Source organism: Aulostomus chinensis, chromosome 15 (assembly GCF_037954235.1).
Source record: "Aulostomus chinensis isolate RoL2024-O1b breed Wild chromosome 15, RoL_Achi_v1.0, whole genome shotgun sequence".
Taxonomy (NCBI): domain Eukaryota; kingdom Metazoa; phylum Chordata; class Actinopteri; order Syngnathiformes; family Aulostomidae; genus Aulostomus; species Aulostomus chinensis.
The window spans coordinates 6908518-6932229 of NC_141334.1; the positions used below are offsets into that span (position 1 = coordinate 6908518).

Sequence of the window (23712 nt, forward strand, 5' to 3'; positions counted from 1 at the left end):
TTTGAATGTTGTCTTGAAGTGAGGCCATTGCTGAAGAAGTCCTGCTTGGTTTGGCAGGAGGAAGAGTGCACATCTGACAATACTGAAGTGCCCTTGAGCAAGACACCAAGCCCTAAATTGCTGATGAGGAGCTGGTCGTCACCTTGCGCAGCAGCCTCCATGCACCTTTCTGAACTGAGCATCTGGACCATTCACTCATAAGCCTGCTTCTTTCTTCCCTCCCTTCCTTGCTTCTATCAAACCACATGAGTGCTGGATAAACTCTTGACACAGAGCTCCATACTTGTTTAAAAGCTGTAAAATGCTCCCAGGTCATAACAGGCTCATTGTGCCCTCCGAGCGCCTACAACGCTCTCTTGTTAATGTGTAACGTAAGTCAATGACATCACTGCCTACCCGCAGCTGCTTTTATAGAAGGAGGGGGTTTCCTGGTGCATGTGGTTTCTTTGTCAGAGAGGCATGCGCCTGAGTACATACTTAATGTTTGGCCTGTTTATAAACCTCTGTGTGTGCGTGCGTGCATGTGTGTGAGCAGGTAAAAAGATGTGTGCATGGGAAAGGGCGTGGAGGACAATGATGTGATTTCATCATTCATTAATACATTAAGAAGGATTTTCCTGAGTTCTTGAGAGGAGCAAGTTGGTACCAGTCAACCTGTATGAGTCAAGCTCATAGAACCTTTCTTCACCTCATGCAAGTCAGATTTGACAGTCAGCAGTGGCAAAAAAAAAACAAAAATCTTTTTCATATGTGATTACAAAAGCAGATCTGAGAGTAAACCATTCACATGTCGGGATTGTTTTTATTTTCTTCTTTAGTTATTAGAATAAGACAATTCTATCCTTTTTACTTTGATCGTTTTGTGCAGTAGGTCTTTAATTGGTAGTGTGACAAAGAAAAAAGTACATGTATTAAGTCCATACTTACACAATTCCATTACAGCAGCGTGTGCACTGAGGAAGCTTCTGGAGACCAGACATGGGACTGGGGATGGGGCTTCCGAGCTTGGGGACTGGAGATCTGATTGGAGACTTTAAGTGTCTCATTCGCTCTGTTGGGGACACACCTAGAAACAACCACAGAATAAACATACGTGTGGGAACGTTGGAAACTAAACCAGAACCACACAGAGGCTGGGAAGGCATGCCCACTGTAAATGTTTCGACCTCAGTGAGCCTCTGTGCTGGTGTGTGCAGACTGACCGCCTCCAGATTCCAGGTAGCGTCTGTCTGCTAATGCAACAGAAAAAGCTTTAGGATCCCAAGAGTGTGTGCGTGTGTGTGTGCGTGTGTTTGCACTCTGTAGGACAGACCCTCTGAGTTCCAGGGAGTGAGGTTATCAGGTGTGTTTGCCTCCTGTAATACCTTTGGAGGGTCAATTGTTACTCTGTCCCCCCAATGAGCCATTCTTCAGTTTCTGGCCTTCCTCACAGGTATGTGTCCAGTCCGTAATCAGTCAGCTTCCACAATTTTTACTCTTTTGACACATTTGGCGTCGTTACTTTTGAAGACAGCTTCGAAATCCGGAAATCTGTGGCACTGCTTGCAGTAAAGCTACCAAACCCAACAACCTAGTCACACTCTCACAAGTCTTCTAGTCTGATGAATGGTGAGAACTAGTGATGCATGATACGCGGATATTAGAATTTAGAGTTTAATGGGCCAACTCACAAATACTCGACCCAAACAAACTGCAAGACTCAGATCTGGAACATTACGATGTCCAACGTGTCAATGTTTGGCTTCTGTGTTGTGTTGTTAAAGTGACTCTCTGTTTATTCTGATATGACAAACACTAAAGTAGAACCTCCATATAAAGAACACCGCCTGCTTCAGTCCAGCAGATGTGCAAGGCTGGATGGTGGTAAAAAGGTCAACGTAGCAAGTTTTGTTCCTGTAGTAGAAACGTCCTGGGCTCTGTCGTCGTCCAGTGGTCATGTGTGAGTTGTGTAAGCTAACATTACATTTCTCATTGACCTCATTGCTCCCTGTAACAAACAGGATGTTGGCACTTGTCCTCTTCCTCAGTCTCTCCCTTGCATTTGTCTGAATGTGCCAAGTTTGAAGAGGTTTGCAATGTCATATTTCACAAAACAAAACCATGTGGCATTCAGAGTAGAATCAGCCTCAAGAGGGCAACAACAAAGGCCATCGGTCCTCAGGTTTTTCCTTGAAGGATGTTGGACAGCCTGCCAACACACCAGGCAGGGAAAACATCCCAGGAAGGCTTCAAACATGACACCAGACTGCTTCTGCATGCGACAGGACATAAGTTATAACATGGCATTCATCTCACTGATTGAAAAGTGAATGTACGAACATTACAATAAATAAAGATGATGCCAAACACATACATCTATTTCTAAGCCATAAGAAAGAGGAGAGATTCAATTTGGGGGAAAGATGGGTAATGTTACATGGAACAAGCGATTCGTTTTTGGAGGCTATCGACCCTGGATCCTGAAGACTGTTCGACCAAATTCCTTGAGTCCATGTGAAAAGGTTTAAAGAATAGTTTGGTTTCCCCAAATCATCTTGATTTGTATTCTGGATGTTTAAAGATATGTTGATTTCTGAAAAATTTGCTGCTGCATATTTTGATTGTTTATTTTGGAACGAGATCCCCGTGATGCTGCTCTGGATCGACAATCTGCAGGACTTATTCTTGGCGCTTGTGAAGACTGTGAGCAGATTTTGATGACACTACTTTCATAGTCTGCATCCATGCCTTGGTGGAAGTATGTGTTCTCTACATTGTTATGTTCCTGTAAATACTCTCTATTAGCAAAAACAGATACCCAAGGGTTATTCATTCATAATGGTAGACATCTGCACATTTTATGCCGGATATCTGGAACCACTTCAGAGGTTCAGCAGCTTAGATCAGTGGCTCACAGCCGTGAACTGCACTATACGACTTTCCGTAGCTGACGATGCGCCAGCAGCGTCAACTCAGGCCAACTTACTGTATCACCGCCACTAACCACAGTCTAATTTCCTCACATCTGGCACCTGACTCAAAGCACTTTCCATCCCTCAGCAACAGTTACCCTCCGATTCTCTGTGGTGTGTTTAAGACCTGACATTAGCTGGCTTTTTTATTTATGGGATTAATGTCTCTATTACCCAGTGACCCACTCTGATGGAAAATCTTTTATTTACGGCACTCTTGTGACTTTCTCACAGGGGAAAGCTGACTAATAACTATCTTCAGACCCGACTCAGGAATGGGTGAAGAGAGCAGAATGAATGAGGGTTTGTTTAGTCTTGCTTCTACATTTTTAAATAGCCAGACCTTGTATGTGCACTGCATACTTTATTTGACAGACACAGCCAAGTTGACTGATTGCTACAAATATCTCTCCCCACGCATCATTTGTGCCACCATGTGTGTCCTAAACTGTGACTAATATTAACCAGACGTATTGTAAAACAGTCACATGCTTATGTGGAGCCCCATCCTGACTCAAACCTGTGGAGAGCAAAGTTTGAAGCCTGAGGGAAAGTAAGACAACAGAGTCTGAGACATTGGAAAACAGCTGCAATATCTGTGTCCAATAAATGTGTCCAAGGTGTACAGTGTTCCTGAAAATGATACGGGACGACAAAACCGCCTTCATTTCAGATATTTCAAGCACTCATTTCATGAGCCTATTTCAAGAGCAAAGATCAAGTTCTTCCCCCTAACGGAACGCCGTGGTTATCATGGCAACCAGGAGACTAAAGGTCGCCTGACCTTAGCTCAAGTTACCTCAGTTTATTTAAATCGTGCCAAATTACAACACAACTTCTTTCATGACAATTTCCAAATGAAGCAGACCTCGAATCATACTCTTTAATTTGAGTTAAATCAAGGAAGTAGTCATTGTAACCCACAATGTAATAATACAGCAGACCATAGTATTAACGCTTCATAAAACATACTTGTTTTGATGAGTTAAGAGTATTTAGTGGCCGTTCATCACAAAGGTGATCGGACAGAAAATGATTTTTTCAGTCAAGACAGAATTCAAAATGCACTTTACATGTATTGGAACATTATATTTAGAGAAAACACAGCAAGTGGGTGCAACCATCACGATCATTGATTCTTGTATTTGTAATGTGTAACCTTCCTATCTGCACCAGCCTGCTTTCCTCCTGAGGTTAGTGGCCATCAGTCATCACTGTTATAATGAGCCTTCTCCTGAAAAGAAAATAGCTTCGACAATGTTTTTTCCTCTGGAGATAAACAATAAAAGGCAAAATGCTCTTTAAACAAACAACTTTGGAGGTCAGGGAAAGGTTTTAAAGAGGCAGAGAACTTATTTCTTTTTCCAACTGGGTTTCTTCCTCTTTACGCTGTCGTCATATAACGAGGAAATCATAAGATTTAATCTGCAACAGAATGCTCCTAAATCTTTGCATTTAATGAGAAAAATTATGCTCAAGGAGAGTAAATCGTGATATGTTTCGACTGTGCTTTGTGCATTTTGCAGTTTTATATCCGTGCACTCCTCTCAAACATACAGAAATGATTTTGTGAATGTTTGTTTGCCTAACTAATAACCTCAGTGATACAGAATATGAATTCTCCACCACTGGAAGTAATCTAGTGTTTATCTGCCAGAGTTATACACATTTCCAACCTGGGTCCTGTCCAATCACGGCTTTTTTGGGTGAACTGACACTCTTGTTTGTTTTGACTCTAAAGCCCCTGAAAGTCAACATGGTCTCCACGGGGGCTTTCCTCTTCAAAAAGAGACCAACCCCCTGTGATTTAAAAGCCTAACAGCGAGGTATGCGTGCAACAAAATGACGATTTCACTTTATCAGGACTGTCACAGGGTTTAGATTGTTACGGTTTCTTCTTTTTTTGAGCTGCTTAAAAACAGCTACAAAGGGCTGATGAGACATTTGTGGAAGAATCTCTTGCTACCACACAGATTAGATGACACCACAGACACCAACAAGGATGCCGGTAGCTTTTAAAACGATCCCAGAGTAAACATGCGGTGCCTCTCTGTTTCACGGAGGGCATTAGCTTGTCGATCAAAACTTCAGGCTGACAGCAGACAAACAGTCTCTTTTATGCAGCCTTGCCACTCATACATTCTCTCTCTCTCTCTCTCTCTCTCTCGCCACAAAAGTCTTTGTGTGTCATTCGCATCAGTCTTCTTCTCCTTCTTTAGCTCTTTCTCCCTCATCGCTCCGAGTGTTACACTAAGTGCTAAATTTAATGCAGAGTAGTCGGGATCTACTCCCGGCATCACGGCAGGAGCTGTCCCTTGTGCTGTGGATTATCCTGTCGGCTTTCACATCAAAGGAGGACTCAGAGATTTGATCAACTTTACCCTTACACTGGGATATTAGTACCTTCAGAGGTCACTTTATTAATAACAAACACCGTAATCTCCATTTGAAGGGCTCCATGTCCTAAAAAGGAATAGAAGATACTTTTCTATTCCTCTCAAGATGTTATCTATTCTATTGGCTTTGCTTGAGGAGGACACATTCAGGTTATGTTTCACTTTTTCAACATTATGTGCGTCTGTGCATCTGTAGGTTCTCTAAAACACGTCGGTACCAGCACAGCACACAGGGCTTCTAAGGGGGAGAATTAAGAGCTCACAAAGGTAACCATGTATTTTATCTAACAGAATACATCAACGAGTAGACATGCTGAGTTTAAACCTGCTGATTCCTACAGTCACTGCTGGTAAGCCTCCAGCCACATTCTTCCTCTTTTAGAACATGAACCACTCATTTACTGAGGCAGAGAAATATTTACTATTGACTGTCCATGGGACTTGTCCTAGGTCTGTTCTATTTCTGCTTTGACGTGCCCTCACTTGTAACAACTGCTTTAGTGGTAGACAAGGCATCCAAGGCAAAAGCTTCTAGTGTGTAGCATTAGCCCTGCTCTGCTGCTGTCAGCATCACATGACTCCTCCTCACAAGCTGAAATGCTGACCCATCAGACGGCAGGCAGGAAAACCATATTTCTCACTTTATTGTCCTTTGTGAAGTTGTTTTTGCAGTAAATTACTTAAACAAAACTTTCCTCTCCTGTTCATCTGGGTATGAGCTATTCAAAGCACTTAATCTTTCTCCTGCTCCCGACCATAGTCTCCCTCACATTTCCTCTCCATCTCCTAACCTTACTGTCTGTGTCTCTCTATAAAAGGAAAACTATGCCAGTGAGACGGACGAGCTCACATGTGACCCAGAGACACGCTGCAAAACAAGATGTTCCTCTGGTTGGAATCACAACCTTCACTTGCTCGAGGAAATATTTACTTGGAAAATGTGACCACATGACCTTGACAATAAGTTTAAAAACACGACTATCATATGGGACTAATATCTACTCAACACTCATCAGTATTTTAGATTGACAGTTGTAAGCAGACATGCCACAACTATTATGCTATCACTGCAGGATAATCAACACTGAGGACATGACCTGTTTGTTTGATTTCAAATGACAGAAGCACCAGATCAGGCTGGTCCTCGAAGTTGTAATCTAAACAATAGCAGTGGTGTTGTAGCTTCCCACACGTGGTTTTCTCTGCCATCACAGATGAAAAAATGCCTACCTCCATCCTCAGCTTCCAGAATTCCCTGAAGGTATTTGAAGGAGCCAGACTGTTTGGGCTCAGAGATGGGCTCTTCGTAGTCCTGCAGCATCTTGTAGACGTCGGACTGCGTGTCGACGCCATTACGTCCCACGGGGGAGTGTATAGGGGGCTCTGGGCTGAGGGAGACAGAGGAGAGAAGCACTATTACAATGCAAAGCAACAGAAAACATCAATTTCCCTTTAATAATCAGTTGTAACAAATCCAAAGTTCTGTCTAAATGACATGTGTATAAATGTGCTAAGTTTGTCTTCTGTGGTATTTTAGCCCCAGAGTGTTTTAGCAGGTGGTGTCATGATGTGGCCAATGCAACTGTAAAAGGAGGTAGCTTAACCCAATTGTGGCTGCAACTGACAATTTGAATTTTTTCCAGTCCGTTCGTAGTTTTTTTTGTAAGTTTAAAAAAAAAAATCTGTAAGGACCTGCAGGTGGTCTCTCGCTGTCATGTACAGTAATTTCACAGTGTATATCGCTGTATTTTTAATTCAAATGTTTTAATGGCATATTTCCATGTATGAATGAATTTTGGGCTGAACTTTTGACACTTTTTACAACACTCTACAGTCCAGTGCTACGGTCCAGCATGTTCCCCCATCCATCATCGTATTCCCAAACCAGGACGGACGCTGCTCACTTGCTAAATTTGCTAAACTGCTGGGAGATGAGCAGGGCTGCTGACAGATGCGTCCAGATCTTGACACACTTAACTGGATGTCTGTCTCCAGACATTCCGTCAGCCGTGGAGAAAAAGAAGTGCTTTACTGCCTATTTGTCTGCATATGTACATAAAGTCTAAGCTCCAGAAAGCTGAAAGCTTGAGAGAAATGGTGGAACTGTGCATTGAGTTTGTAAAAGAAAACTGAATGAAAGTGGGCAGCAACCCGGTCCAGGAAGACTGCTGGAAAACTAAACACACACATTTATGACTCGCTTGAGGGGACGTAAAACAACAAATGGTTTTCCCAGTCCACCCGGACGGCCATCTGTGCAGGTGTGTCAAGAGACATTAAATGTGCATCCGTTCTTTAAGTCAGCATCTGTTAAAAGTGTCTTCACGAGAGTTAACACCTGTACATGTTCATCCCTAAACTATGAAAAATATTCTTTGAGTGTATTTTTACATGGAGCTTAGAAGCAGAAACCAGAGACACACTGTTATTTCCTCATAAGATTGTCTCTCAGAGTGCAATCGGGCACGCTCCTCTCATTCACTCTGAGTACTTTTACCATCGACAAGTAGTGCACTAAAACACACCGCCACGAACGTGAGGTTAGAGCGTCGTGTTGGGTGTTTTGCAGCCATCACCTGTACGCACAGATTAATTTGTTGATGCTCATGGTATCCTTACCTGTGTGTGGCGCTGAGGCTGAGGCCTCCCATCTTGCTGGGCAGGGGTCTGTCTCCGTTGCTGGCGTTATGCGCGTATAGTCCCACCGGGTTGTTGTATTGAGCAGTTCCGTTCCCGTAGCCGTAGCTGTGGCCGTTGTTCGCTTTGGAGTGTCCGTTATGCAGGTGAGTGGGCTGGGTGGCCAGTGGGGACTGTGGCTCTGAGGTGTATGAGGGTTTACGGGTGTAACTGCCATATCCGCTGGTGATGGGACGAAAGTTCTAAAAAGAGAGACGAGAAAAGGAGGACTGAAAATATCTGTTTTATGGTAGGGACACTTAGGTAGCAGATAAACAGGGATGATGTTAAGAGAGTATGTCACACTAGAATTACTGGTGTTCAAAAGAGGAGAAAAAGGATAAGGGACCCACTACATGATGTGCAATTATGTTTTGGTTCAGGAAATGAAAGTAAAAACAGATATGGGAGGAGAAAACAAGAGTAGAAAACCACAATTCTTCAGAGACTGAAAGAGGGGTTGTTGCTAAATGAGGTTGTGCAACAACGAGCTCTAAATTTCTCCTCTTCACTCTTCTAATAGCAAGAATGTTTCTGTCAAAACGCAAGTAAATATTGAGGGCAAAATGTTTTTTTTTCCCTGCTGCTACTTTTATGAGGTTTACTTTAGATGACATTAAAATTATTGACTTCTCAATGTGCTGTAGTAAATGTTTCTTGCCTCATCGATGCTCCGCTGGAGCTGTTTGGAAGACTGTGCTACAGTAATGCAGGACAGATGCACTGACACTGTATAGGAGTATTTTACACTGAGGTTAACACCCCTTTCATGCATTTGCACAAACTTCCCGATGACATCATCGTACCTCTCAGTGTTACACGCAGCTATCAGCACACTTGACTGATAAAACCTATCGCCCGGCTAGCTCATTCTTCTAACAGTCTGAACTTTACAGATGAACTTTTATTGCACAACTTGTGATGATGATCTCTGATAAAGCTTTGGATTTTACAGGTAGACAGCAGCAGTACTCTATGATGACAAACATTTCATCTGACGCTAAGTGACTTGTTTACAAGCTAAGCAATGCAGCAGGATGGGAAAGCAGTCAGACAGTCAGAGCTGGAACGAGTGAGCGTGCATGTGTGTGGCTGTGAGTTTAGAGTTCCGTAGCCACAGGAGGTGGAGGTTCACAGCCTCTCCGGCCTGGGCCCGTCGTTTCAACAGATGGGTCTGCTGGATGTCATCCTGTCCTCAGTCCTCTCCCAGACCACACACACATACACAAGACACCCACATAGGTCTGCTGTAATCAGCAGTTTTCATGCTCACATCTTGAACTTGGAATCGTTCTCTCTCCAAAGACCTTGTCATTAGCCTCCCTGCCTCCTGCAGCAAAGACAGATGACCTTCAAGAAATTTTAAACCACCTCTTTCTATTGTCCAAAAACCTTGAACAATACAATGGATGAATCCAGAAACCCTCTGAACAAAATGCTAGCTGACAGCCATTCATAGTGCAAGCTCAGAAAATCAGGCCGGGGAGTCAAGGCTTGATCCAGCTTTAGCCCAAAGCCAAAACCTGTTTGGACTACATGTCAGAAACACCCAGCTCAGTGGTTCCCCCAGAGTGCTGAATTCTGGTTCCCGCCAAAGGCCAAACCCGAGCCTCTTTAACCCCATTTGCACATATGGTGTGAATTTAATCACAGATTCCCTTCACTTCCAGATTGTGAACACAGAGTTAGCATTCGTATTAGTGAATAATAAAGACATTTGCTGCAGATGTTTGAGTCTGGTTGATACTTTTGAATGACAAAAATTTCATTGTGGCTCCTGTTTGACTTTTTGCCCCCACCCCCATCCTTTATTCAGCTGTCAGCACCTTGGGAATAACTGGAGGGTTAAAGCTCCTCAGATTATGATCACTGTCCCTACTCGTCTTTTTAGCCTTAATGAAAACCCATTATTCATTTCCTATATTTAGAGAAGTGCTAAACCTGAAGATAATAATCAGTACTGTTACTGTATTGCTGTCAGGCCGGCTCATTCAGTTCTAGAATAACGGAGGTAAGTGGAAGAAAATCCCTGAGAGTGCATCATGTTACATGCTCCTGCAGTGGAATGATGGTTAAAAATCTTACATATGATTTGTAGAAACATGACACTTGAAGCTGGAGGCCAGCTAATCACACGCTAAATCATATGGTGATATATTGTGATATAGGAAAAAAATATATAATCCAATATTGATCAAATTTGTCTAAAACCATGTAAAAAAAAACCAACCCAAAACATTCAACACATGTTCTCAAAACAAACTAGGACGCTTGAGCGCGCACAAAGCCAACATCGAACAGATCTGCCTCTGAACTAAATGAGCTCCCCTAACTTTTAGCATAATCTCACTACAATCTTCAGTGTGGAGAAAGAGGGGAGAAGGAGGAACAGGAGGGAAGGCACTTTCATATGATTTCGACAGTGTGTAGGTCCATAAACGACGGGTTTCATCAGCAACACTGTCTTTTAAAATGACATTTATTTCACACAGCTGAATTGAGTTGTTCCGATTCCGATACCAATATGCTTCTGCTGGGCTAAATGTAGACTATACCCCCAAGTACTTCTTATTCTTTTTGTTTTGCCCATAACACTCTTTCCTCTCCAGTCTTACAGGCCTTCTGCACAGATATTTGCTTTCACCAGATGGCAGATTTATAAGGCAGCACATCTGGTGCTTTGCTGTTTGGTAACATTTGGGATCTAGAAGTGCTTTCAAGTTACTCGACGGTTATGGTGGCTTGGTTGGTTTTCTTACTAAAAATCATCTGTCATGAGACACTTGGCTCTCAGCTGTTAATTCTAGATTTTCACATCTGGATATTGGTTGAATGCAGATTTTATCTTCAGGTGACAGTCACGCTAATCTGGTGAGTGCTTCATCAGCCCGATTACCAACAGCAATGGTATCTTGTTTTTCTAATGTCGTTTGGAACATATGAGCAACTTCAGTTTATCTCAAACATAAACTCAGCGTAACAGGATTGCTGAGAAGGGCCATCTGTAGGATAATCTCTTTCTAAACATCGCTCTCTTGAGAGCAGTTACTCTCTCATTTGCTCCCAAATCTTAACTGCTCATCTCCTGGCTCAGAGAGAGAAACTTTGAAAGCAGAAAAAGGAGAGTGTCAAACTATTTATGAGAGGTGATGTTGTGCTCATAAATTCATTTCTACCATCTGATTTCACTGGCCTCTTTCACAGTGTTACCAAGCATGGCTAATGGTTCAGGATGAATGACCATGTATGAATGTGTTTGTGTGCCAAAGATGGAAAAAAGGACACAATGAGAGCAAGAATGACAGAAAGGGCAACGAAGAAAAGACGGGCCTGACAGAAAGGACAGTTTTGTTTAACGGCGGTGCGTTCAGCCAAGAGGCACCAAGTTCCTCCATTCATCAACCTGACTAAAAGTCACTCTGATGAATAATGTTTTTAAAGGAATGGCACTGTAGTCTCCACTAGGGTACCCCAACCCACAACTGCAATTTAGTTGAAGAAGGCAAAGGGACAGATGAAGGGCAGACTGGGTGAGGAGGAGGAGGAGGAGGAGGGGAAAGGTGGAGGAGTTTAATTGAAATCATATGCCTGCCTCACCGGACACACAAGTACTACCCACCTATTCTCATTTTGCCCCCTGCATGCTTTAATCCCCCTGGACCTTCAAAATTAAGCTTTTCACATGGCGCTCTGCACCACTAACCAAACACAAACCAGCCCTTTATGGCTCCCTGGGCCTGGCCCCGGGTGCCTCGCTGGGAGGAGAGACAGACAGGCTGGAGAGGAGGAGGTGACAGAGGGGCTCTGGTCATGAGCCCGTCTGAGATTGCAGAAAGGCTTCAGGGAGGATCATGTAGCAGGGAAAACATGATGCTGTTAATCAGTTTCCCCCTATTAAATAAAGTTTCTTCAAAACTATAAGAGTATATTTTGTGACGTAAACATATAAAACATTACAAGCTGAATTCCTGGTTGAAAGTAGTTTTAGAGTTATAAAGAGGGTTTACTTGTTTTGGGATATGACAACAAAAAAGCTCTGATTAGCTTTTCATGTTATTCGATTTGAGACTAAAAATAACATTAAAGCGATACATCGACAAGTAGTCATTTGTCCAACTGACTCCTTGTTGGTGTCTTTCACTCCGAGAGATGTTTTCCTCCCCCTGCATGACTTCCTGGTGACTCAAGAAGTCACAAAATGCCAGCAACATATTTTTAGCTTGAAGTTAATAGAGACTGACTACTAATAACAGTAAAACTGTCCAAGACAATCACTGACAAAACTCCCAAACACATAGTTCAATATTATCCAACTCCTCTTGATCCAGCTGTATGATCAGTACTCTACAAACACTCTAAATCTTTGTCAGACTGCTGAAGAATGGTAAAAAGACAGAAACATATAGATGTGCATAATATCCCTAAGATGCTGACTTTATTTCTTTTCAAGAAGCTGTTTAGCTTTATGAATAGTCTCTGCAGATCCTTGAGGACTCATGACACCTCATCGAAATTAAGTTAGGAAATGAAGATCAGCCAGACAAAACATCAGTATTTGGAGTTGCTTATCTTCCCAACCTTTCAAAACCAGCACATATTGGACTGATGGATCCTTCAGTCCTGGAAAAAGTAGGAAAAGAATGGTCTAAATTTGACGGCGCCTGGATGGTTGCAGCCTCTCTGGGCCCTTCAGCCCCCTGACAGCCGAGCAGAGCAGGGAGGGCCCCATCAGGAAAGCCCAGAGACTGATTTGGACATTTCTGAGGATTATTGGCTGATAAGTGAACACAAACAACTAAATAAGAGAGGTCAGAGGTCTGCGATCTAAAAGGCCTGCTGTGTGAATGAATGTGGGGCTTTTAGAAAGACTTACCAGGTCTGCTTCACTGGGCTGAGGTCCCATGGGAGAGGATTAAGTGCTAGTAAAAGCACCCAGTAAACATATTTTGGCAACCCACAAGACTCTAAACCCTTTAGAGGCTGATATTATGAAAACTTGTCATTGTGTAAATGTTAATCCACAAATAAAAAAAACATTGGTTTATTGAAATCTTTAAAGTTTTTACTATTGTTTTTGTTTTCCAGTTAAGTTTTTGACTCAGTCACCTCCTGTTAATGTTATTTGGAGAATTCGCCTTCAGCTGCCAGTTCTCGGACTAAGCCAGGAAGCCTCTGTGACGCGTGATCAACTTCCGCATTGCGATGCCACTTTCTTTCCGCAGGGCCATCGTGCTTGGCCACAACTGCTATAGCTTTAATAACAGGTTAGCAGTCGTGCAGTCATTCTGATTTTTCTTGCCAAAAAGCTCTGTTTGGCTTTGACATTGAGCAATAAGCCATTCCCACCTTCTTGTAGCTGCCACACTGCAATTTAGGGGAGGAAAAGCTGAAAGTGATAGTATTGCTTTACTCATGCATGAAACTTTTCCAAGAGTAGAACCAATGGCTGAATGCTTGAAGTAAGATGAGTAAACCATTTACAAGATAGTTTTCCATCAAACACCTGGAAAAAAAGGGTCTGTGTGACAATGTGATGAAGATGTTGTTTAAATGTCACAGTGCAATAGAAAAAAAAATCCAGTCCAAAATGAAAGGAACTTTCCTGAGCAATGATCTTTTCTAAGGCTGCTCAGATATGCAAGAAGTCCCAGACGAGGTCAGGAGCGGAGCAAAGCGACTAAATGACTACATAAAGAAGTCAAACAGCAGGTGGATTGATAAAGCTCTTCAGTAGCGCTACGGATTCTTTGAGTGCTTCTTTTGGCTTGATGATATACAGTAAAGCCAAAAGCACATCCAGTTCTTTAGCATGACATCTGAAAGCGGTCTGAAGCATCTGATAGCAACTCTTTTGTCGTCTGAGAGAGCAAACGTCGGTAGAATTTGGTGGTTAAAGCTTCACACACATTCACACTGCTGTACTTATTCATTTAACCTTGAATCTCCCAGGGGAGAACTGGGAGTGACCTCATTCCCAGGTTGACCACATTCCAGTAAAAGGAGTGGTGAAAGTACACAAAAAAAAACCCAAACAAAAACCAACCACCACATTTTAGACATCTAAGCTGTTCAAATGTCGGCATATAAAAGATAAACAGTAGTTTGTGCACAACTCATTTACTGTGACACGCGAACGACACAAGTGCTTAAAACTATATACAATATAGTGAGTCTTCACATCGCTGATGTGCAGAGCAGGCATTTTGGGGTTTGTCACATCTGCCTGAGTTTCCAAGTCGGGAGATGGACCTCGGGGAGGGTTCCAGCTGAAATTTTCAACTAGGAAATTAGAAATTCCAACTTCAAGTAGAACACACTGTTACCATGCCGTTTTATCGATCATTTCCACTTCAGGAAGTGGTGTACAGTATGACAGCTGGTTTTCTTACTAAAATACAAACTAAAAGCTTTCAGGGAGTACACATCTCTCACAAAGATGATAGAGAATATGTATCCCGATCATTTGCCTGAGGTTGCTCTTTTGCAGCACAATCCATACAATCTCTGGGATCTTAACATTTATCTCTCTTATCAAAATGCATTGCCTCAACAGGTACCAACAAAATATGTTCACATGTTTCAAAGATTTTGACCATTTTATTAAAAATAGGTTTATAATACCTTCTTTCAACCATTTCAGGTGGACTTCATTTAATCTGCATCCTGCCATTGGCCTAGAACAGTCTTCATGATCCAGGATTTTCAATTTGATCCTCCAAAACTTAATCGCTTGTTGTGAGTAATAACACAATATCTTCCCATCAAATTTGTATCATAATTCATAAATTCGTTTTTGAGATATCCTGCTAACAAACAGGTACACAAGCCAATGTGATTTCTTCCGCTCCTTCTTGGTAACAAGTTCTTGTAAACATGGTACATTTCCCTTGAAAACAGTAGCAGGTACAGGGCTTACTTAAATTCAAAAATATTTCCTCGTGGACATTTACAAGAACGTCCAGTGTTCCCAAGGTGAAAGGAAACACTTCATAGCTTCCATTTGCCACTTCCTGTTCAGTAGCTTATTCCCACAAGTAAGCCTGGAATTTTCCAGCTTCGCCAACTGGTTAAGAACAAGGAGTCTATGAATAAAAAGGGAAATGATAAATGCATTAGGTCATGAAGAGGGCCCCCATGGGATCTGAATCTATTCAGGAGCAGTTCATTTGGCAAAAATGGTGAAAAGAAAAAAAAAAAAACGGTTCTGCTATATTCTTGGAATCAATCTGTTACATACAGACACCACTGAATACAAGGGTACATTGGAAAAATCTGTCATGCTATTCCAGATGATAATTGTTTTTGCCCTAGCGTGTGTCTTTGGTTTCATCTTTCATTGTGATCTAAAGGGAGCTGCTACAGCTGGAGTCATAATGCGCAGATGTTGACAGTCGTTGTGGCAGGCAAGTTGTGGATGACAGACGCCTTCATGAAAAAAAAAACCAAAACTTAAATTCGCTCTCATCCCAATCCAGAAATTTGACTCAGTTATTTTTTTGCTCATCGTTGGAGGAACTGTGAGACAGCAGTGATACATAGTGCAGTTAAGGTTTGGTTCAGCCAGCGTGAGAGACAGGCCTTATTGTTTCCAGTGTGTGTGAATAGTTAGGTCTGCATACACCTCCAAGTGTTACTTAAATACAAAAGGAACAAAGGACAAGAGAACCTGGGTCTATTATTGGACCCCAGGGAGCGGATGTTTCCTCTTCTGCTAAGAAGAATCCACCTGAGCGTGACACGAAAGTGGCCCTGACTCGGCGGTTTCCAGCCGTCCAGGTTGATTTCATGAAATGAGAGGTCGGGGAACAGTGTTCGACTTAAGCTAGGGAGAGAGGAAGGGCCAGATAAGATGTTACAGAAGATACAGAGAGAAGCAAAGCGGCGAGTCGGAAAGAAGAGAGCATGAGCGAGACAGATTCACTGCTCTCGAATTACCCGCACGCAAAGCCCTCCTGTCATGCTTGTCGGTGTTTATATATATGGCTGTAGCTGATGGTTCCTCTCGGTTAGTTTGGGTATTTCCTCTCGTTAATCAAAGCAAGACCCAAGCTGGTGCTCATATTGTGAGATGAAGACAGTTGAAGCAGAGTTCTGCACACCTGGTGAGCATTAGAAATGGGAAAGCATATTTTATTTACATGGGTGCACTTATGGAGTCATATGGCATGCATATTTACAGCTATTAACATCCATACATACATTTGGACTATTATGGCCAGCTGTGTGTGTGTCTCTTTTTCATGGAATCACATTTACATACAGCAGTGAATTAGAAGTTTGTTTGTTCAAAAATATAAAGCATTAAGCACAGAATGAATCCCAAGGGAAGTGCGATTGGTTTTGTGCAAAGTATCACCCGTGTTTGACGGTCATATGTTTCTTTTGGGCGAATAGTTAGGCGTGTTTCAGTTCTGGTGATGCGGCATGAAATTGAAGCAATAACATTCAGCTATTAGATGAAAAATGAATGCCATTCACGATGTACAAAATCCATGTCTCCCAAAAAAACCTAGAGTTAAACATTTGAAACATTTAAACTGTGTTTAACTGTCGAATATGAGGGGGAAGTTTTAATTCCCTCAGCCAATCAGAAATAAGAAACGTGGCCATGATGTAAAATACGATGAAAACATGCGATAGGCTCATTCAACAACAACAAAACACTGACTGGGAATTTCAGAGCAAAAGTACCCCAGGCAGGTAAGATCAATCATCTCATGAGAACTCATCCCAGGAACACAAACCCTGATGAATACACCAAAGCTTCTTTCAGTTTTGTCACTGAAAAACAATCCTTTGCTGTCAGGTGTCGTGCCCCCATTGATGATGGGACAGATTGATTTCCCTACAGCTTCCCTGTGTGTTTGCCACACACAATAAGCATTGAGATACACACATAGGTCCCGACTCCACAACTGCCATGACAATAACTTGACAAATGGTCGGTTCCCACATGTGCGAGCCACGACAAGATGCTCATTGTTAAGTCTATTTCAGTCACAAAGTCCATTTGTGTGCACATTCACTTACACACCTCTTTTTTTGTCCATGTTCCAAAACCTGTTGGCCTGCCAGCACTGGAAAAACTGAAGAGGATCGTATGCTTGAGGTCATTATGCCTTGAATATCTTTTTGGCAGATGGTACAATTGGAGAACATTCAAGGCACTATTTCCAAACAATTCCAGTGAACATAGGGACGCATTATCTGAAGTATAATATGATAGGGTACATGCGATTTACAGAGCCAGTGTTGAGCCGGTTTCCCAGGATTCTGTTTATGATGTAAAAATCCTGGAATAAAACTGTGTCTCACACCCAGGGAACTGTATATTTGGCTACTTCCTAGTGGTTAACACTCACAGCAAGTTCACCTCTCGGCTGTTCCAGGTCCTTTCGGCTCAGAGTTTGGATGTTCTCCCTGTGTCTCCCTGACTTTTCTCCACCGTCAAACATGTCTACAGTATGAGGTATTTATACTCATATTAATGACATGGCACTGATCTAAAAATCCAGAACTGGCCCCCAGATGCTTCACAGCTTTGTAAAGGAGGTGTTAAAGGTAGAGGTTGTTGTTCATTCTTTCTTTTATCCAAATATCCAAATCCAGTCTGAACTGACTTGAACATAAAATCAGACACTGCTGAGTCACCTGCCGAGATATGGAAGTGACTTTAGGTCACCTGGACTGTTAAATGTATTTCACATAACAATTATATAACAGCTACATTGAATATTTAAAATTTGAAAGAAAAAAAAAAGTCTTATTCTGAATCATTCACTAAACACTGAATGAGCAGAACGGGTCTAATTCGTATGTCTTTTAACTCAATTGGGATCTAACCATGCAGATAATTTTGTGGTTTGGAGGTATCTGTCTGAGAACCACAGGACTCGCTGAGGTCTGTGGACTCTCTCAACTAATCAGAACATTATTTTTTGGAATGAAATTTTTTTTCTTGGGCTTTAAAAAATGTCCTTTTCAATAAAGTATTGCAAATGAAGTCTATTAACCAGCATCATATTATAGCTGCTCTCACTGGACATAAGAAATCACATGCAGAAATTTCTGGATTTGAGGAGAGGAAAAAGACAGGGGAAAAAAAAACTATAATTACTACAGCTGTATGTCATAGTAAAGGTGACCTTTAACCTTTTTATTATAAAATGTTATCACTTATTTATATGGGGATGTTTGGGCCAGAAGAAATTCCTTTGTGCATTCCTGAGATTTTTCATGGACGGACAGGGGACTGAAAACAATGTCCCAACCCACAGACAGTTACAGATGTGTAGAATTTTGAAAATCTTGGATGACCCGCCAAATTTTATTGTTGACTATCATAATTAAGTTTATCTTATTTGTCTTATCCAGTTAATGCAGGACTTTCCTTCAAAATATCTGCCATTGAGACTTGTGCCCATGTAATTTTATGGGTTCAATAGAGGGACTGTTTTTTCTTTAATACTGCATTGTTACATCTTATGTTGATCAACTGCTGCATTTTGTTAACATTACCCTGCTTCTTTTACCGTAAAATATGTGTGTATTAACATCTGCATCTTAACTTCTTTCCATCTATTCAGCTTATATCAAATGTAAATGGCACTCAGATGAAGTAACCAAAACCATTAGTGTAGCCGTTATTTTTTTATGTTTTGTTATCTTTGGGTCCAGCCTGTCTCACCACGAGGCCGGAGCAAACCAAAGGCTTCCCCATCTGATTTCACTGATGGAGCTCTTGCTTTCACTTGTGGGCTGGTGAGTAATTTTTTAAGTATTTTTAAACCCAAGCCTGACCAAAATCTCAGCGGCCAAATTCTGTTTTGGCGTCATGAGAAATTCAGATGGTCCTGACAGTGTCCCAGTGGGTGTACATGTACTTCAAAGCGGGTCCTGTGACCTCAGTCGACCCTGAGAAAACAAGGTTACCTGTGAGTCAGGCTCCATGTACGGGCTTGTCTTGCCGTCTTCGCTAACCGTTGGCGACCACACTCGGTCTCCTGTTCCGAACCTGAAAGACAATACGCATGAGTGTCAGAGAAAGCAAAGGTTTCAACATGCAACCATATCTTCTGGGAAAGTAACTTCATTTTTTCCCAGTGTGCATAAAATACTTATTTCAGAGTGTGAAAGTTTGAAAAGAAACTGAAAAAGAATGAAAGTAAAGACACAGTTTACTTTAATCCTGAAAGAATTACTGTCAAGATGGAAAAATGATTTTTTTAGCCTCTCATGATATCCCACGCACTGCTGCCTAATACCAGCGGTGCCTCAGCGTGCCAAAACAATCACATAGCTGCAGTTAGCAAATCATATACTGTAGTGTGTGTGTGTGTGTGTGTGTGTGTGTGTGTGTGTGTGTATGGATTTAAACATATGACAGGTTTTCCACATTATTAACTGGTCTCCTCCCACTGGTAGGAAGACAAAGTCGTCATCACATCATAAGTCCACCAGCTGAGCCTTCCAGTTTTTTTATAAGAACACAATCCATTTGAGTGACACCTGACATCATTTTGAAAAAACAAACAAACAAACTATTAATGGATCTAATATACCTGCTTGAGTCTTTACAACTGGACGTTGCAATATTTGACCTCAAGGTGACATATTTGTCTCCCTTGACAATCTAAAAAAAATGTCTGAAAATAAAACACGCAGAAATGAATGGCAGTGGCCAGATGAACACCATGAAGGCAGAGTTGAAGAAATCAAACTGCTTGACTTGATCATCTCTGTACACGAGTCTGATGGCTGCTGGAATAAAACCAAACTTCCTTCTATTTGTTTTAGACACAAGCAATCTAACAGCCATGTGTGCAGTTGTTCATCATTTTTATGCTTTCGTGAGGACTTAAGCAAGAAAGCCCAAGATGATTTATTCCTTCCTTTAAAAGGCTAAAATTTAAATGTTTTGTTGAGGCAAATCGTGCATTAAAAACCCACTGATTCTTCCTTACAACAGTTGTTAAAACTTTTTGTTGCAATGATGTTTCATGCTCAAGCTGAAGTAGTAGCATGTTAAATAAAATAAAAAAACAAACAAAAAACAAACATCAGAGGGGAATTCTTGGCCCGGCAGGTCTGAGTTACCATGGTGGTAAAAACAGAAGAATCCAGCTTCTAAAAGGGTAACCTCAGGATGTCAGTGCCTAAAGGGCTGTCTTTGTGTATGTGTGCCTTTCTTCAACCACTTTCCCTCTATGTCTTTGCGACATCAACCCACGAGTGTGTGTATGTGCATTCAGCTTCTAGAGGGGGGTGAGGTCATGAGGCTGCAGCTGGCACGGCACCGCTGAGTTTAGGCAATGCTTCAGATATGAGCGGTGGAGGTGCTGCTATCAAGGACACTCTTATGAGGCGCCGAGTGTCTGGTGGATGAGCAGTAGTTACTGCGTAGGATGACCGCCTCCAACCCCCCCCACCGATTCCCCTACAATCCTGGGACAGAGAGCCGTCATGTTTATAGATTGTTTGGTTTCGATGGTTACTGCACAAACAGCCCATTGAAAGAGTGAAAGTTCAGACGGAAATGGCTTATTTGAACTGACATTTTGGAAGTGCAAGACAGAGACATGGAATTTACCATGCATTTATAATAATGGAGATGTGAAGGCAAAAGCATGAGTGGAAACTGTGAGAGAAGAACCAACAGAGCAACACACTGCGGCACTCATTGTGCTGAAGGTCAGACCCAAGAGGGACGTCAGTTCACTTGAAAAATGACTGTTGGTGGGTTTTTGAGGCATCATCCACACAACTGCGCATAATGTCACACTTTCAAAGTTGAGCAAGACAAATCTTCTACTGTTAATATTTCTTCCAGAGTGGAAACATAATGGAAATGGAAGAAATGGAACATGATGGGAGGACAGCAACTACCTGCTGCACACCAGCAGATCGGGGACATTTAACTGTGCTCTCTTCTGCTTGACAGTAAGATGTATATGATAAAATGTCTGTTGGAGTTGTAATTCAAATTTCTAATATTTTCATCTTTGGTATAAGACAGGAGTAAAATGAGTCCAGAAAAGGTCCCAGGCTGACGGGTCACCAGTCCCTTGTAGGGCCATCAGGAGCAATAGGGGCTCAGTATCTTGCTCAAGGATACTTCGACATGGTCAGCGGGGGAAATGAGGATCGAACCAGCAACCCTTCGGTTATTAAATGGCCACTCTACCTCTGAGCAATCATGCCCCCCGCTGTGATGCCAATATTTCCTAAAAATTCTCCATTTGGCATGTTGTGAATTTGTGTTCTACCCCCTAAAAAAACAATCTTGGACATAGCGAGAATTTTCTTCCCAGGCAGCGTCTCTTTTCCCTCTTTGGACTGAATTCTGGAAGTATAAACCCATATTTGTTCGTAACAAAAATAATAAAACAATCTAGCAATTATCTCAAATCTGATCCTCCAACACCTCATTTGTCACTATTACACCACATTGTAACTATAGGTTAATTTATATTTATATATAAATCTATCATGGATTTACTGTTAATCACATCTCTAACCTGTCCTAACTTTGCTTATCTCTCTCTTTTTCTGTCTGGGCTCAGGATGAATCTAGTCTGAGTAGTAAAACTCCATCTATCCAGGAAATACCTTTTCAAATTTGATGATTTATCAACCACATAACCATGATCGGTGAGTCAGTCGGAAACTTGATATTTTTCATGTCCAGTTGTAGACGGAGTGGAATTATTGTCCTTGATGTTGCCTCCTCTGTTCTGCCTCGCTATGTGGAGGATTGCAACAGCAGCGCTCTGCTTTTATAAAATACAGATTCAGTTGATAAATGGAAGAAAGGTCAAGAGGCTCATTCTTAGAGTGCCAAAGATTATTTCAACCCACTTACTCCCTTTCTCCTCATAACAGTATCGACAAGATGGAAAGAAAACGTGAAAATGAGGAGAAAAGACGGAGGGTGAGGAGGTCACTCATGAGGAGATAATTTCTTAAATATATGTTATCGTAGTTGCTGTGTTTTCACATAGCCACAGATTTTTGGATGATCATGGCTATTCTAAAAGTAAAAGGATATTTAAAATCTGATAACACCGGCAGTTTAAAATTCTGAATAAGTTAGCAACTGTCTAGGAATGGGGGCAAAGACAAACATAAAAAGAGCAGAACAGAGAAAGAAACTCTTAGATCATCAGGAGAACTTTTCTATTCTTTCCTTTGGTCATATTTTCCCGTGCATGACTTCCCCCTGCCAGATTTAATTTCCTGATTATGAAGATCTGGCTTTTTGAGCAATGTACTTTGGCTGAACAAGGTAGCCGTGTTTGAGACAGACGAATGAAAATCAATTGCCGAAAGTTAGGACTTTTGCCACGTTGCATCGTTCCATCAAACCCGTCTGAAACTAAAGAACGTTCATCAAACACCGCCAGGGCTGCTCCCGTACTATTTTGTAATGTGAGATGAGGTTGATCAGCAGTTATGGGGGTCTCATCAGAAGGCCTGAGGGGGTGATGTGGAAAAAGCAGCACATGCCTGATGACAATGGAAGATTTGGAAGAAGGGGAGACGTTTGTGGCGTCCCCCTCCTCCAGTTCTGCAACTCAAGCTCTGACACTCCATTGCGGTTTGTGCTTTTAATAACCACAAAAAAGAGACTCTGGGAGAGTGTGAGAAGGATAAAGGGGATGGTAGGGCAGGGGTGTGTGTGTGTGTGTGTGTGTGTCGGCTCTTTTGGAGGTTTCTTTTTGTCTTTGTCGCTGCTGGAGTTCTCTGATCCTTTGGTCCCATGCAGCCTTGTGTATAATTCCTCAGCAGTGAGTCACAGGTCGTGGAGTCAAAGCAAGTCTGGAGGGGGGGGGGGGGGGGGGGGGGGGGATCCTCCACCCCAGTGTCCTGACTCTCCATCCTTTGTTTGACGTTCTTTTATGATTTCCTCCGTGTTTTGATTTGATTTGTCCAGACAGTTTAACATTGGTATTTCATCTCTCAGCCCCGGATGTGCCTTCCATCCTCCCAAATGCCTCTCTTCTCTACCCCCTATCAAATTTCAATCCATTCTTTTCTAAACTTAAATCCAATCCAAAACTTGAGACAATAGTTGTGTTTTCATTTTAATTAGTAAGAAATTTTGAAATGATCTTTGGAGTTATAACAAAAATGTCACATTTTAGGCATGTTTCCATTAAATGGTGTGGAACCCAATGCATACTGTTGTCCTAAGAACTGCTAAAAATTGAAGAAGACTCTTGGCCTCCTACACTCATGTACCAGTAATCACTGATTGATTCAAGAGAAGGAGACAATGTTTGGGAATATTCCACAAGATGCCAGCAGCAGAAACAGCTGGTCAGTCATGTGAGTTAAAAATGGGCAATTTCACAATTTCTTCCATCTCCAGTTGTGCGTATTCACTCCTAAACTTCCCACATCCACAATCAGGGCAAAAACAATATGGCCGCTAACCCTACAGTGTGCATTCACTGGACTCGAAGCACCTATGGAATGCAAACTGTTATCCAGCTATAAGACTGACTAAATTAACTGAAACTGACATCAACTTGTTTCAATCAAGTCTGAAAAAAAAACAAAAAACTCAATGCAACATTTTACAAACTTGCAGATAGTTTGGTTTCATTTGGTGGAGCCTTGATAATATTTATTTTTTGTGTTGTTTGGGTGAACTGAAACTGTGACACGCCAAACCACGACAATCCCAT

General features: G+C 41.9%; 1 protein-coding gene across 2 annotated transcripts in view; it reads right to left on the bottom strand.

Annotated features, from left to right (window-relative positions):
- pdlim4 (PDZ and LIM domain 4) overlaps positions 1–23712 on the bottom strand; it is a 64862-nt gene that overhangs the window by 3148 nt on the left and 38002 nt on the right. For both annotated transcript variants that reach the window (XM_086179396.1, XM_086179395.1), the window contains 4 exons: positions 18956–19037; positions 7967–8226; positions 6578–6735; positions 928–1066 (listed from right to left, as the gene is read on the bottom strand). In XM_086179396.1, coding sequence (XP_086035522.1) covers positions 928–1066; positions 6578–6735; positions 7967–8226; positions 18956–19037 — 639 coding nt within the window. The remainder of the gene's footprint in view (positions 1–927; positions 1067–6577; positions 6736–7966; positions 8227–18955; positions 19038–23712) is intronic.